Source organism: Leptosomus discolor, chromosome 1, assembly GCF_034619465.1.
Source record: "Leptosomus discolor isolate bLepDis1 chromosome 1, bLepDis1.hap2, whole genome shotgun sequence".
Lineage (NCBI taxonomy): Eukaryota > Metazoa > Chordata > Aves > Leptosomiformes > Leptosomidae > Leptosomus > Leptosomus discolor.
Window position 1 is genome coordinate 43,250,051 of NC_141391.1, and position 15,541 is coordinate 43,265,591.

Consider the following 15,541-nt stretch of genomic DNA (forward strand, 5'->3'; position numbering starts at 1 on the left):
TGGATCTTGTCTCTGCTAGTTTGCTGCATGTCTCATACGCTATTGAAACCAGATTCTTTTAAAGTAACTGAGTGATTAAAGCAGCTTTGTCCATTTGATCTACTCTGGAACATCTCAGTGCCACTGTGACTGATTAAGTGAAAGCAATGACAATTAAGCTTCAGTGGTTTGCAGACGATTTCACTACAAAAAAGCTAACTCTTAATGTCATGGATGAGAAGTAGATCATCTGAGTATATGATATCATGAATTAAATAATATAATATTGATAATGAATGCATCCGTTAAAGCCTATTTAATCCAGAGCTATTCTGTACATAGGACACAACTGTAATATGACAAACTCCTAAAATTAGTTAACGCTTTTAAAGCCTGTAGTTTTAATTAATTTGAGATTCAATTTTAAAATATATATATCTAGGTATTGCCATATTATAGGCCTTCTGCTCTGCTATAGAAAGTTACACAATATCCTATAGGTTTTGTAACATAGTTGTAAGCTAAATTCAGCTACTTGTTTGACTTGTATATTCAGTGACTCTTACAGTCAGTGGAAGGAGTCTGACAATCCCAGAAATCAATTCAGCATACTTAACTCAAGCCTGTATCTTAGGTACAATAAGCACAACCTAATATATAGGATTTTTGTGAGGTTTTTCTACTGTATAATAAAAACCGAATGATTTGCCACTGGAAGCAATGGGGTGGGCAAAATTTCATGGGTTATTGAATTATGTGATAGCATAGGCTACCACAAAACCAAATAGTCTTGGTAAGTCATTTTTTTCCCTGTAAACTTTTTATCCTAACTATTACTAACTATTTTTTGTTAATGTCCTCAACTTTTACTCTCTCATTCCACCCCATATCTGCAGCTGTTTCTCATTCTTTCTTCTTTGCTGTTCAGTAGCAATAAAGTATGAGGAAAATAATATTCCGGAAATTTGCCTTACTCAACTGCTCCCACCGTTCCCAAGGCATTCTTTACTGACTGCCTTTTACTTATGTTCAGTTGTCTACAGTGGGATTCATCTTCCCCACTTAAATATCAAAACCATAGAAGTCAGAATCTGAGACAGAGTCCTTAGGTTTCCCATATAGTTAGAAGAGAAAAATGGGCACTTACAGGACACAGTTCGTGCTGTCCTAATATAAATGTCTAAAATAAGTAAGACACATGATATCCTAAAAGTACATTTTTCTTCCATTGACCGTAAGGCGATCTTAGGATGATTGGCTCAGTTGTAGATGTCTATACAAAAATATCTGAAGTTAGGTATGATTACTCCCTCCCTCACCTCTAAATTATTACAGTTCACACCATATTCTTTTTAGTCACGTAGTTAAAAGTGCAAGCAACAAGTAATATAAAATATCACATTACTATAAAGAGTTTTAATAAAAAACACATGAAAATTTTAAAAAGTTAAAGTTATAAAAGAGAAACTTGGAATCTGAACACAACTAGAATTAGAGGTTTAATGTAGTCTGTTAACAAGAATCAGATTTTTATTTACTTGCTGTGTGAATGTAATTGCCTTCAGACAAGGAAGATTTCATGGGTCAATACTTGACTGAAGCAAGGCACAAAATGCATATACAACAAATCTTGTCACTGGGTACATCACTATATTAGATGGATAAACTCAGTTGGTTAACTAAAACTGACATATACATCATATAAAAGTCAGATAAGTGAACTTGTCCTGTATTGGTTTATATCATACATACTGAAATTTCAGGTCTATATTCTTAAGCATTTGATATAATTATTATACAAAAATAATATAAAAATATTTATAAATTACTTATTTCAAATAAAGGTAAGAGACATGAGATATATGAGCATGTGCACAACTGTGTCCACATTTATTTTAAAAGCCATCCTCTATTACAATATGCTAAAAGTTATTTACTACTGTGTGTCATAGTTACTCATCCCTCCAAGAAATGTGTTTCAACCATGTAAGAATACCCTACTCACTTGCCATTTAATGCTGCTACTCCAACAGTGCTTCTGGCAATTGACATACTTGCCACAAATGTCCACTGCTGATTTTGAGGGTCCCACCTCTCAACTGTATTCAAATAACTCCAGCCATCATGTCCTCCCACTGCATAAATAGGCCCTTCAAGTACTGTAACGCCTAAAATGGAGGAGAAAGTGAGAGAAGATAAAAGTATGCTTTCTCTATCAATAGTAAAAAAAAAGTTTTCCAAAACACAGCTAACAAATGAACTTGCATATTCAAAGTGAAAATGGAAACACCAATTTGAGATTTGATTAATTAAGGATTAACTAACAGGAATAAAACAAATGCCATTCCACATGGCTTTATGAATAATTGGTTTTGTCAAACAAGCCTAATTTCATTCCCTGTGAAGACTGTTTGCTTCATAGAATAACCTGCCAATGATGTGATAGTCTTAGATTTCTGTATACTGTTTAACTTCATATCTCATAACATTCTGATCATGAATTAGCTCTTTAGAATATCAGTAAAGCACATGATAAATAAATTACTGACTGGATACCTGATAGATCTCAAATTGTTGTCATCCTAAGGGGGATTGCACTGAATGGAATTGCTTCTACCTTCCACAGGGAAGAGAAAGAAGTCTGATGTTTTCAGTTTTTTTGTCAGTTATGTAGAGGAAAATATACAATTTTTCACTAGTGAGAAGCTTGGTGGACTGGCACAGACTCAAAAAAAATATTCAAAGGCTGGAGCAAGTAACTTACAGTGAGAAACTTAAGATTCTTCACCAATTTACCTTATTAAAAAAAAAAAAAAGAAATAACAAAAGAATGGGTACCTTCACAGGAAAATTATGTTGGATATATAAGAATTCTTTTATCTAGTGAAGAAAAGTAAAACAAAGTGTAAAGCATGGAAGCTGAAGTAGGAAAATTTTAAATAAGAAACAGATTTTTAACTATGAGGGGTTTTAATCACTCGTTCAAAGGAATTGATGAATTCTCTCACAGTACCTTCAGTTAAGCTTAGAAGGCTCTGGAAGATAAGTTATAGCAAAGCATCATTTAAGTTACAGTGAGCTCAGTAATTCCATTCTATGAATCCATGATCCCAAATAAACATCGTTTTGAAAAATCTCAGGCTAAATCAAATCCTATTACTAGGTTAGTGTCTTTTTTTCTCACTCCCTTTCACATGATTTGAATGCATCAAAAAGTCTGAAAACAGTAAATCGTTAAAGTTTCAGAGAATGAGTTTATCTTTTTCTTGCAGAAAATTCTTTCATTTAAAAGAAAGTAAAGTTCCCACTTTCTGCATAGAACTGTGTTTTGTTCTATTTCAGAAAAGTCATTCGTTCAAGTCTTAATTTGACTTTAAAATCATATTTATCAATGAGTATGAAAATGTCTTATCTCAGTGTTCGCTGAAAGCGTTCCTGCCCTTTCAGTGTTGGTTTTGGATTGTTTTGTTTTGGATTTTTTTAATGAAAAAAGAATTTTAAAACCATTTAAATTTAAAAATCCTTTAAATAACCCTTACTGAAATTTTCATTCTTATGAAGTCTGAGCTTAATCTTTTTCTGTAGAACCTTCCGTGAACTCGTTCTCCAGTTTCTTCTGGTATGAAGAGTCTTGCTTACAAATGCTGTTTATTCAATCACATGTTTCAGCTATAATTTTGTCAGAATATTAAAGTGGATATTAAATTGAACTCATGACCCATATAGATCAGTATCTTATCTCAAAACGCAACCACTAGCAAACATGTGGGAAGATGAGTCAGTTTTTTGCATAGAAAATCGGGAGATAATATTCTGTAGTTGTGGCGTTTTGTTTTGTGTTGGGTTTTTTGGGTTTTTTTGGTTGTTTGGGTTTTTTTACCCTAATATCTAATACTTATAAATATTCTTGAATACTAACCAAACAGGTTAACATTGTCAAAAAACTATTTGCTATAATTTGTTATAGTCACACTGTACTCTTTAGCTTTTCAGGTATATACTTTTCACTTAATGCGAAGTTAAATAGAATGTCAAATTCTTGTTGGGATAAATAATTAATTGTACTCAAAGAAAGTTTAGTTGATTAACTGTTTCCATACACATACATGAGGATATAATTGATGTCTAGATAAACATGTAAACCCTCTCTCACCTTCACACATAAGCAGAGTTGTATTATTATGCAGTTAATTTCACAGTGAAACTATGATGAATGTCAAAACACATATCAGTTTTGAAATTTCCACCTTTTACTTCATTAGAACATAAAGAGTTGTCCTCAATTTACTCTTTTTACTTCACTATTTCATACTTTTTGTCATGTCTTTTCATATTTGAGTTTTATTCTCTTTTGCCTGCTGTAAATTAATCCATCTCAATTATTTCAGTCACTTTTTGTAGAAAATCTGCTTTCCTCTTAATCAAAATAATGTTCTTCTTGCATTTTCATGGATTTTTAACCTCTTTTAAAAAAAATTGCAATGAAATCTGATAAACTCATTGCATTAATTAACAGATTTTGTCTCTGCGTTTCCTGTTGTACTCTTTAACTGGGCTTTATGCACAAAAGTCTTCACTGACTTCTCTATAATGAGAACTTTTCTGGATTTATACAATGGATGTTGGACCCTCTGAGATGCACAATTTCTTCAGATTTCTTCCCCAATTTCTTTTTCTCGCTGTTGTGTTGTGTATTTCACTGGCTTTTAAAGTTCATCAGCATGTCCTCTGAACCTGTCTGACCTTACTGAATATCTTCTACATACTTTGCTATCATGATGTTCAATTCCATTTCCACTAAATTAAACTTACCTTGACACAGGGAAATGCTGCAGTTAGAAAACTGTCAAAATAAAAATGTTGCTTTGATGTGAGATTCATGTCATGCTTGTCTGGCAAAAGGTGTGAATACAATTACAGCTACATCAATGAAGAAATCTACAAGTTTATTTTGCTTGGAGAACTTTAAGGGATTCAATACAAGATTCCCTGTTTAAGTTTGCCAGTTTGCATTGTGTCTATAATAGGAAAATTTACTGGCAAAGTTATAGGAAAATTGTTCTTTCCATACAGGACAAAGACAGAAGGGCTTCTGTACAAAAGTAATCTTCCATGCTGCTGACTATAGCACATATTAACTTGTTATGGGTTTACACATTTAAAGTCTCTTCTTCATAGAATATCAAATCATTACATTTGCTCCTTAAGAGCTTGTCCAGTTCTGTCCCACTGTGTTTTAAAATACTGGTCAAATAAATTCTGCAATATTGAATTTCATTCTGTTTTGGTATAGCTGTGACTGTATATGTCAGGGCAAATCATTGTTTTGGACTACATAAATCCAATATATTAATATTCAAAGTCTAGTTCTCTAATAAGTAAGTAAAACCAAACGAGGTGCTGCATTCCAGGAAAGTCATATTACATCTATTTTAAATATTTTGTCCCCTTTTTAAAGAATTTTACTTTGGTATTAGTAGATAACTGAGAAGCATAAATATGAAGTGGAATATATTGAGAAATCTGTAGTCACAGCTGGTAGTGAGTTCCTCTAACGGTATAACAATGAAAACTAATAGATGCAGATGTTGTACATGTAAAGAATGTAGGTAGTAAAAAAGAACTTCAGAAAGAATTACAAAAGAACCATTAAAAATCTGAAAAACCCGCTGGAAATTCCATAAGAGATGTAGGTTTTATCAATATATTTTTTCCAAGAGTTAATCCAATCATAGTGTATAAGTACCTGCATAAAGAAAAGATGGTATGATTAAGAGTCTAACTGTAAGAGGAATAATAAGATCTAATGACTGGAACTAGTAACCTGTTAGAATTAAGCCTAAGAATATTACACCGTATTTTAACCAATGATGGGAAGGATTTATGGGAATTATGAATTTAGGAATGTGGTAGTTTCTGTGTTGCTTGAAGTTTTCATATCTACACCGTTACATTTTCGGACTCTTTCAGATGGCATGTCCTCAAGGCAGAAATGACAGGAGAAATTCTGGATTCCTTTTGCAGAAAGTCAGTCTACATGATCACAGCAGTAACTTCAGGCCATAAAATCTATAAGTCCATATAAGTTTGCTAAATTTGGGCATGAACATCACAGTCTCTTTGACTTTGGTATAGATTCTATTTTGATATTTGTTCTGGATGGAATCTGTCTTCTCTTCCCAAGTTAAAAGATCTGGGCTAGGCAAACCTGTCAAATTGATAATTGCAGGAGGTCTATTGATGACAGGTTGAAATGACAGAAATGTAAGACTTAGCACGTAATTTAATACATCATAACATAAAGTGTGACATGCTTTGTGGAACAGACATCTCTGTGGGAACAACAGCTAGACCTCTGTAGAGAATCTAATTGCATAATTTGCTTTTTCTTTCTTGTTCTTTAACAGTAAATCTACTGTTTCACTTCTACTCTCCATTCATGCACTCTCCTTCCCACTCCAGTGGGCTGATCAATAAGTCTCCTTATCTTCTATCAGTTCTTCACCTAATGCCTAACACAGATTACATAGCAGAGATACTATGGGGTAGGGGGTATAGAGACACCTACTGAGAACTCACCACTCTATTATGATATATCAGACACCTTTTGGTGATTTGGTCTGTCAAATAAGAACAAACTGGTTGAATACTCGTTCTTGGTTTCCCAATTATACCTCTTTCCAGAGAGCCAAAGCAAACCAAATAGTTTCCTCTGCAGAAAAAAACAAACAAACAAACAAACAAACAAAAAAACCCAAAAAAACCAAAACAGATGCTATTTTGAGAATAGATTGCTCCAGAAACAATTCTCTATTACAGATGGATAGGATGATGCCAGATTTGCTCTGTCAGTCCTCCCAAGATGATTCTGGTAGGCTCAGCATTCTCATTGCCCACATAATTTCACATCACTCACCAGAACCACACCACTAACACTTTTCTACAACTCTGACATTTTTCTCACACGATTCCAAGCTCTTTGGGCTGAAAAAAAAAATTTAATAAGTTCATCCAGAACTGGATGAACTTAATATTAAAATAATGGAAGAATATGAAATTTACTAATATAAAGTGCAAGACTAACACAAGGTTAATAACAAAGTTACTTTGCTGGACTCTGCTTACAATGGAGAGCCTCATTTACCAGCCTGGGAAGAGTGCTTTTCCTTTTTCTTTCTTCCGTAGTTCTGTATTGTTTGTAATATAAAATATTCAAGGAGTGGGAGCTAGCACTCAGTTATCACAGCTATCAGTGCCTTATCCTTTCTCTCACATTTCCTCTATTCCATTTTGTATTAATATGATATATACTAAGAATAGCTCCTGCAGAAGTATCTGGAGATTTATCCCAGAGCTTCAAGGCTACCCTGAAAGGGTGGATATCACATTTTCAGTGTAGTTATTTCCTGACTGGGTCAGTCTTTGAAACCTAGATATCCCACTGTCCAGGTAATGAACTTAATTACTAATAAAGGAAAAAAATAAAATGTATAAAATACATGGCTTCAACTATAGCAATAATAATATTATGAAATAATCTGATTATTTTTTTAATCAAATCAGATCAATAAAGGCTGTTACTTCTGTGCTGCAATGCCAATAAAAATCTTTCATTCCCTCTTCGCTATAAAAATGATATTTAATGTTTGTTAATACACAATGATGTATATACAGTTTTAGAGATGGAAAAAAATCACTTCATACATATTTGAGACATCTATATCTGTGTGACAGAAAAGACAGCCAAAGAGAACAAGCTCAAAGCAAAAACCCAAGGCAACTATAAGCAGACAAATCCCCATGAATCAGTAACTTGTTTTTATAGAAATGTTGGGGGGGTTTTATCTCCTTTTTCTAGGTACTCATATTATATAGTTTTGGTTTAGTTTGTTTTTTGTTTTTTTTTTAATTTTTAAAAATAGTATGAAAACATTATTCACATAGATGTTGAAAAGTGGAGACATGGAATGCAATACTTACAAAACATAAAAATTTGTACTTTTGTAAGTCATACTATGAAGCATCATTAAGTTCTTCAGCTATTATTTACTAAGAGGACTGTATAGGAATAGGAAACTTATAGGAAACAGTCTCCTTGACTTTCACTTTTTCTGAACATGAAGTTGATGATGTTGGTGCTGTTTTGCTGATGAAGTCTCGTAAATGGAAGAATGTCCAGAAAGAGAGATTCACTCTCTTGCTTGTCATGATGGTGATAGGAAGTAGAGGAAATATTGACTGTAATCCCTTACTATGCTCAGCTTTCTGTTTAGAAAGTAAAACATCTCCAGATTAGGCAGTTACATTTTGAAAAATTGGATTAACTAGACCAATTTTTTCTTTCTCCTATATGCAGCAGCAGCTGGTTTACTATCAACTACTTTCAGCTTACTTTGCAATACAAGTATCATATGGGAATACTAAGATGATACCAATTTAGTCTTAAAAAGAAAGAGTATGCTGAAAATTAAAAGACTATTAAAGGCTGCTGAAAGAAATCTGTATTTTCCCTCTAAATCTCTCTGCCTATTCTGTTACCACCATCATTCTCTCCATTCCTTTTATTTCACCTCCCGTCTATCACCTTTCTCTCATCCATATCATCTAAGGGATTTTTCTACAGTTTTTTGGATAATGATACATTACTTGAGAAGATTCATTCTGGGAGAATGAATATGTAGTACTGAAAAAATCAACATCTAACCTTTGTTCAAATTGATGAACCAGTTTTGATTTTAAATGATGAAATGAGACCAACAAGCCCCTCAGATTTTACAAAGTCAGCTTCACAGATTTAGTGAGATGTATGTTTTTGATTTTGTGTTTTGTACTTTACAGTAAGTATACCAAAATGCAGATTATAAATAAATACATTTTAAAAACCTGCTAAATTAGATGATCCTTTTTAATCTAAGTATAGAACTGCTTAAATAAAACCATAGCAGTGAAATGAAGCAATGCAGAAATGGAAGTCTTGGTATTACTGATGACATACATTTAAGAAAACAAATTGGTTTGTTGCATCATTAGCAACTAACTGTAGATTCAACAATGTTCTCTAGAAATTGAATAGCTATTTAAGAATGGCTGGTATGCTTGAGATTTATAAAATGTGTTAATCAATTGTCTTCAACAAGCAATGGCTGAAGTTATTTAAATACAGTGTTAAACTGACAACAAATAATTTGCCAATCTTCTGTGCGTTATTGGCATCTGATCTTGCATCAGGCTTAAAACTGATTGAAACCTGAAAAACGAGTTGTTCAATGGGCTGTAGTTCTGTTCCCATTTCCTACTGTAGTTTCAGAATCCCAGAATCAATTCCAGATCTCTCCCAGAGTGGCTGAGGTTGGCAGGCACTTCTGGAGATTGTCTAACCAACCCCATCGCTCAAAGCAGGGCCACTTAGAGCCAGTTGCCCAGGACCACATCCAGATGGCTTTTAAATAACTCCTAGGATAGAGACTCCATAGCCTCTCTGGGAAATCTGTGCCATTGTACCACCCTCACAGGAAAAAAAGGGATTTTTTTTACATTCAGATGGTATTTCCTGTATATAAGTCTGTATTTCAGTCAATATCACTGAGAACACCATGGATCCATTTTCTTTACTTCCTTCTATTAGGTATTTATACACATTGATAAGATGCCCCTGAGCCTTCTCTACTCCAGGCTAAACAGCCCCAGCTCTCTCAGATTCTCCTCGTGTGTGAGATGCTCCAGTCCCTTAACCATCTTTGCAGCCCTTTGCTGAACTCACTCCAGTAAGTCAATGTCTCCTTTGTAGTGGAGAGCCCAGAACTGAACACAGTACTCCAGGTGTGTCTCACCAAGGCTAAGTAGCAGGGAAAGATCATCTACCTCATTTTGCTGGCAACACTCTTCCTAATGCAACACAGGATACTGTTGGCCGCCTTCGTTGCAAGCACGCATTACTGGCTTTTGTCCAACTTGTTGTCCACCAGGACCCCCGGGACCTTTTCTGCAGACTTCTTTCCTGCTGATCAGACCTCAGCCTGTACTGGTGCTTGGGGGTATTCCTTTCCAATTGCAGGAAATGGCATATGTCTTTGTTGAACCTCGTAAGATTTCTATCAGCTCATCTTCTAACCTGTTGAGGTGTCTCTGACAGCAGCATAACCATCGCGGTTGAGGGTGGTGAGACACTGGAAGAGATTGCCTAAGGAAGTTGTGGATGCTCCATCCCAGGAAGTATTCGAGACCAGACTGGATGTAGCCTTGAGAAATCTGGTCTAGTGGGAGGTTGGAATTATATGATATTTGAGGTCCCTTCCAACCCAAACCATTCTATGAATAACCTCTCCTCACTTTTTGCCATCTGCTGACTTGCTGAGAGTGCACTGTGTCCCATCATCTAGGTCATTAATGAAGGTGATGAACACACTGGTCACTGGGAAACATCGCTAGTGGCTTCCACCTGGACTTTGTGCTGCTGGTTACAGCATTGTGGTTTCACAATGACATCAGCCAGCTCCCTCAGCACTCGTTCATGTTGTCAGGTTCCATGGACTTGTACACGTCCAGCTTGCTTAAATGTTCCTTAAATTGCTCCTCTCCCACTGAGGGTATGTCTTTCTTGTTCCAGACTTTCCCCTCTGGTTTCAGGGACCTGGGACTCCTGAAGCCAGTTCTAAAGACTGAGGCAAAGAAGGCATTGAGTACCTCAGCATTTTTTGTGCTCTTTCTCACCAGATCTCCTGCTGCAGTCAGCAGCAGGACCACATTTTCCCATCTTCCTTTTGCTGTTGAAGGACCTAAGGAAGCCTTTCTTGTTGCCCTTCAATCATCCATCAGGTTCAAATAAAAATGAACTTTGACTTTCCAAACCTGATCCTTACAAGCTCAGACAGACCCTCTGTATTTCTCCTAGGTCACTTGTCCATTTTTCACCTCTTTCATGATTCCTTATTCAGTTTGAGTTTAACCAGGAACTCTCAATCCATCAATGCAGAACTCGTACTGCCTTTGGTCGATCTCCTGCACATCAAGATGGAAGTTTTTTGAGCTTAAAGGAGGTGATCCTTGAAAAATCTATCAGCTTTTCTGGGCTTTTCTTTTTTTTCAGGGCTACATTTCCTGGAGCCACAATTGCAGAACCCATATATACTGCACTCAGTAGAGATTCTAGACCCCTTTACTGGAAGCTGCTGCACAAATTGTTGCATCTGTTGGATGCCTCTATTACCTGTGCTCAGACTAACCTATCTATGAAATGCCACAGTCTGATTCTTGCATTATGTTTTCTAGGAAGTCAACTTGGAAAAGTGCTAAGCAATGCAGAAGTATTTACCTTCATCATTAGGCAGTGCTTGCACCATATGTTTCAAAAAATTATAAGTATTAGTGATAAGTAATAACGACCCCCAAAGAAATACACCTTTAACATTACAGCAGATTGTATCATATATGAGGAATTCAATATTCAAACATTACTAGTTCATATGGTTTGCTCTCAGAGCTTAGATGCCAGTACTTCTATGTGATTTTTGTATCACATATATGGATTAAAGGCTAGTCCCAAAGACGTTGCTTTTAGCCTCCCCATCACACAGAATAGAGTGCAGTACATCTCATCTCTGTAACAAAACCTGTACTGAAGTTACTGAACCGTCCATGATAACCGCAAATGGCAACACCACAATCAAAATCTTAACGGATACATTCTACCAAGATCACAAAGCAAAGTATTTTCCAGTATAATTGATGAAACGAGACTATTCTCTTTTCCGAATGTTCCAGGTCATTTGTTTTACTAAAAAAAAATAAATTCATTTTAGGTAGTCTGTGTTGAAATGTCAGAGTTCCAATTCTATTAACACATTGTAGAAATCCTCCTTCTTAAAGAGCAAAGGTACTGAACTCTATATACATTTTATTTTTTCTAAATGATGCATCCAATTTCTTCATGGTCTCTTGAGATAAGATTTGTCATCTTTTTTGTAGTGAAGACACTGAACAGAGTGTTAGAAGATCAGAGTTCATCTTGACTTCATGAAACAGGTTTTCATGTTCACTATAAATGTCCTACACTGAAGTGACATCAGAATACATAATTTTGTTGTTTTCTGTGGTTTATGCCCACTAGATAATAAACATGAATGTAGATTTACACTAAGAACGTAGATATTTTTTTTAATTAAAATATATTATATAGAATAGGCTTTTCCTGTTCCTAAATAAGAAAATAACAATTTCCAGATGACAACTGAAGTCTTATGTCATTAAGCAAAATGTACACAGGAATAATATTGTTAGCTCTTTCAGGACTCTTTGCTAAGAGAAGAGAAAGGACAGAAGGCCCTCAGAGGACTCCTTCTTTCACCTCATCTTCAACAATTTGACGAAACCAGATTAAGGCATAAAAAAAAAAACCCTTGGACTTAATGTTCCACATTATACTAGTGCTCTGTTGTTGTTTGCTGAGAAAAGCAATCACACATCCAAAAAGGGAGGCTTTTATTGTAAGATAATTACATTAAAAATAATCAAGGTTATTGTTTATCTGAATAAAGGAACCGGAAATTGGTGGAATCAGATTTTTTTTTTTTTTTTTTTTTTTTTTTTTTTTTTAATCTGTAGAAAATAAGAATTCTGGCACCCAGGGACTAATTTATCCTATCCGTCTTTTGTTGAATTACTTTCTTTTTCATGACATTCTGAACAGTTTGGCTTTGCTAGTGCTTACACAGTTACTGGACAGCTGAGACTAGAAACCCAACTATGAGGATTTCTTTTAGGAAAGGAAACAAGATTTTTGTTAATAGTAGATACATCTTCAGTAATATATTGAGCAGTTAGGTGCAGTAAGTACAGTAGAAAGAAATCTTAATGTTTCCCTGAAAATTATGTAAAGCATAATTAACTCGATGTTTCTTATTTATTCAGTCATACAGAAGTCAGCACCTATTAAATTTTATACAATCTTGATTAAAAAGCGTCCTAGCTAATTTGTGTCTCAACATACTGCTGTTCATCAGTGCAATCTGAAACTGGCAGAATCCTGAGCTGAATAAAATTTGGAAAACACTAAAATAAATTTTGCAGTCAAATTGTACGCACAGATGCAAATTAAAAGGTACAGGAAAGAAGGATAGCTATTTGCAGTACCATGTTACTATATACTGGGAAGAACAATTTTTTATACCTGGAAAATAATTTTCCTAAGCATTTAGACTTAGGGATTTATGAAAGCAAACAGTATTATTTTTTAGTTAAATGACATCTAAAAATTAATACTGTCCAGTGTGCAATGACAGACATTTTCCTTTTGATTGCCTTCACAAAGCTATGTAGCAAAAAAACCCTATTAAGTCTAATTAGGTGCTGAGATCTGTAGAGTTTCAATTATTTATACTTCGAAATTGGAATGGGATTTTTAAATTGCTTTTCTGTGTTGTTACAAAATAATGGAGCACTGCTGATCAAATTTCTAACTCTGCCTTTCCTTATCTGCATGATAGGCCTATTTTCACACAGTGAAATTTTAAAAAGTGCCAGTTTTTACACAATAACAGGAAATATAGTTTCATACTGACACTTTTGAATATGAAATGGCAAACAACATAATTATCTATGGTGTTAGCTTTACTGTAGTCTCTGCATTTTGAGATTTGTAGAGACATAGAATTTTAACTGGGAAGCATAAACTTGCATCCAATAACTAATTTTTATATTAGGAAATTACCTTTTTAGAAGAGGGCAGACATATGCCATAACATGATATTGAAGGTGAGGAGACCAAGAAATCAGTGACTTGTTATCCAAGTACTAAATTTGATTAAGTAACATCTAGACTTTACCCCAACATTTTAAGCTTTGCATTTATTTAGTTTTCAGATAGCTGTAAATTTCTAACAATCTCCTTTCTCACCCACAGCCACAGAAACATACTTAGACAATTCTGTATTAATTGTAACTAACATTGCTGCTTTTTCTTACTATGTTCTTGCCCTTTTTAAGTCATAACCCACTTTTCTTCCATACTACTGTGTTAACATGAAGAAAAGTAATGACGGTAAAGTTCAGTTTGTTCTAAATTATGCATCAATTAATTAAACGTGGTATTTAATATTCACAATCATAATCTTAACTGGGTGTAAAATACAGGTATTGTTCTTTGGATGCTACACATAGGACTGTCATGGGCCAAGCTGGGAATTTAGTATGCGATAAATTGGAAAATTAGGCCTGACTTACCTTTCTTAGTGAATATTCAGTGACACATTGTTGAAAATACCTCTTCCTACGTTTATTCACAGGCAGGTATCAAGGCTGTTTAAAAGAATTATAAAAATACCCCTGCCCTCTTGGACCAAAAGATATTGTACTGACATGTTAATATAATGCAAAATTACAGAATTAAAGACCTTTTGTCTCTCTATTTACACTCAGTTTTGTGGACAAGACACCAGATTCTCAGCTCTGACACACTATTATCCTGACAACATGACTCAGAAATTATTATAAGTGTTGCCATTATGATTCGTAGCTCTTTAGTGAATTGGGTCATAATCTACTAGTTACTAAGGGTGCAAAGTACAATGACATAATACTTAATAATTCAGAAAAAAATATCCCTGTAATGTTTCTGATGATTAGGAGAAAAATCCAAAGCAAAAATCTAATATACATGCAAATTAATATTGCAGGGAAAATACTTTAAAGGCTAAGGTTTTCTGTCAACAAACAGTGAAAGCTAGAATGACATGTTTCCTCTGAGATTTCAATATTAAAAAATAACAATAATTTAAATACATAGAGGTACATGGTACTAGTCAATATTGTATAAAAGAAAGATTCTCAATCTCTAAACAGCCGCTTCTGAAAGGGTAAACAATATAGCTATGTCAGAGCATTGCTGTGCTCTTGGTAAGCTAGTCTGTTGAAGAGCTATTCCACTCAACTTAATGCTTAGATAGTTATAGGTTTAGGAGTTTGGGGAGTTTTTTTGCTTAGTGTTTTTTGGGGGAGTTGTTTATTTGGTGTTTTTTTTGCTGTGCACAGAAATCACCACATGGAGAGGGAGAACACATATCTTCAGCATAGCTCTGCCTTATGAGATGCTGATGAACCCAGGAAGATTTACTATTGCAGAAAAGCAAGTCATTTCCAACATGATCCCGATTCAAAGAAAGTTTTTCAGACATGGGTCTTTCTCTTTGAGCTGTTCTGTTTTCCATTTCAGTCATACCTTTAAATTAATGCTAGAGAATAATCTTTTGTACAAGAATATAAATGAAGAAGGACAGATTAAAGGTAGAAAATGTTTCTTCATGTTACACAAATAATAAAGCAGTTAACATTTTTCTTCGTACTCATGAAACACATATACGATATACAAATGTGTTCTTTATGACTGAAAGTATCGTTTATGACTGCCAACATGTCAAGGTCCAAAATCATCTCAGATTTCCTTCATGAGCAGAATATACTGCAGATTTGACATATATAGAATGCATCAAACTCACAGCTCTGTTGATTTAAGATTGATTTAAACAGACATCACGGTCATTTGCTCAGAGTATGTAGATATCAAAAAATT

General features: G+C 34.5%; 1 protein-coding gene across 2 annotated transcripts in view; it reads right to left on the reverse strand.

Annotated features, from left to right (window-relative positions):
• Positions 1–15,541, reverse strand: part of KLHL1 (kelch like family member 1) — a 258,932-nt gene that overhangs the window by 19,690 nt on the left and 223,701 nt on the right. For both annotated transcript variants that reach the window (XM_086481989.1, XM_086481988.1), the window contains one exon: positions 1,985–2,147. In XM_086481989.1, the coding sequence (XP_086338115.1) occupies positions 1,985–2,147 (163 nt within the window). The remainder of the gene's footprint in view (positions 1–1,984; positions 2,148–15,541) is intronic.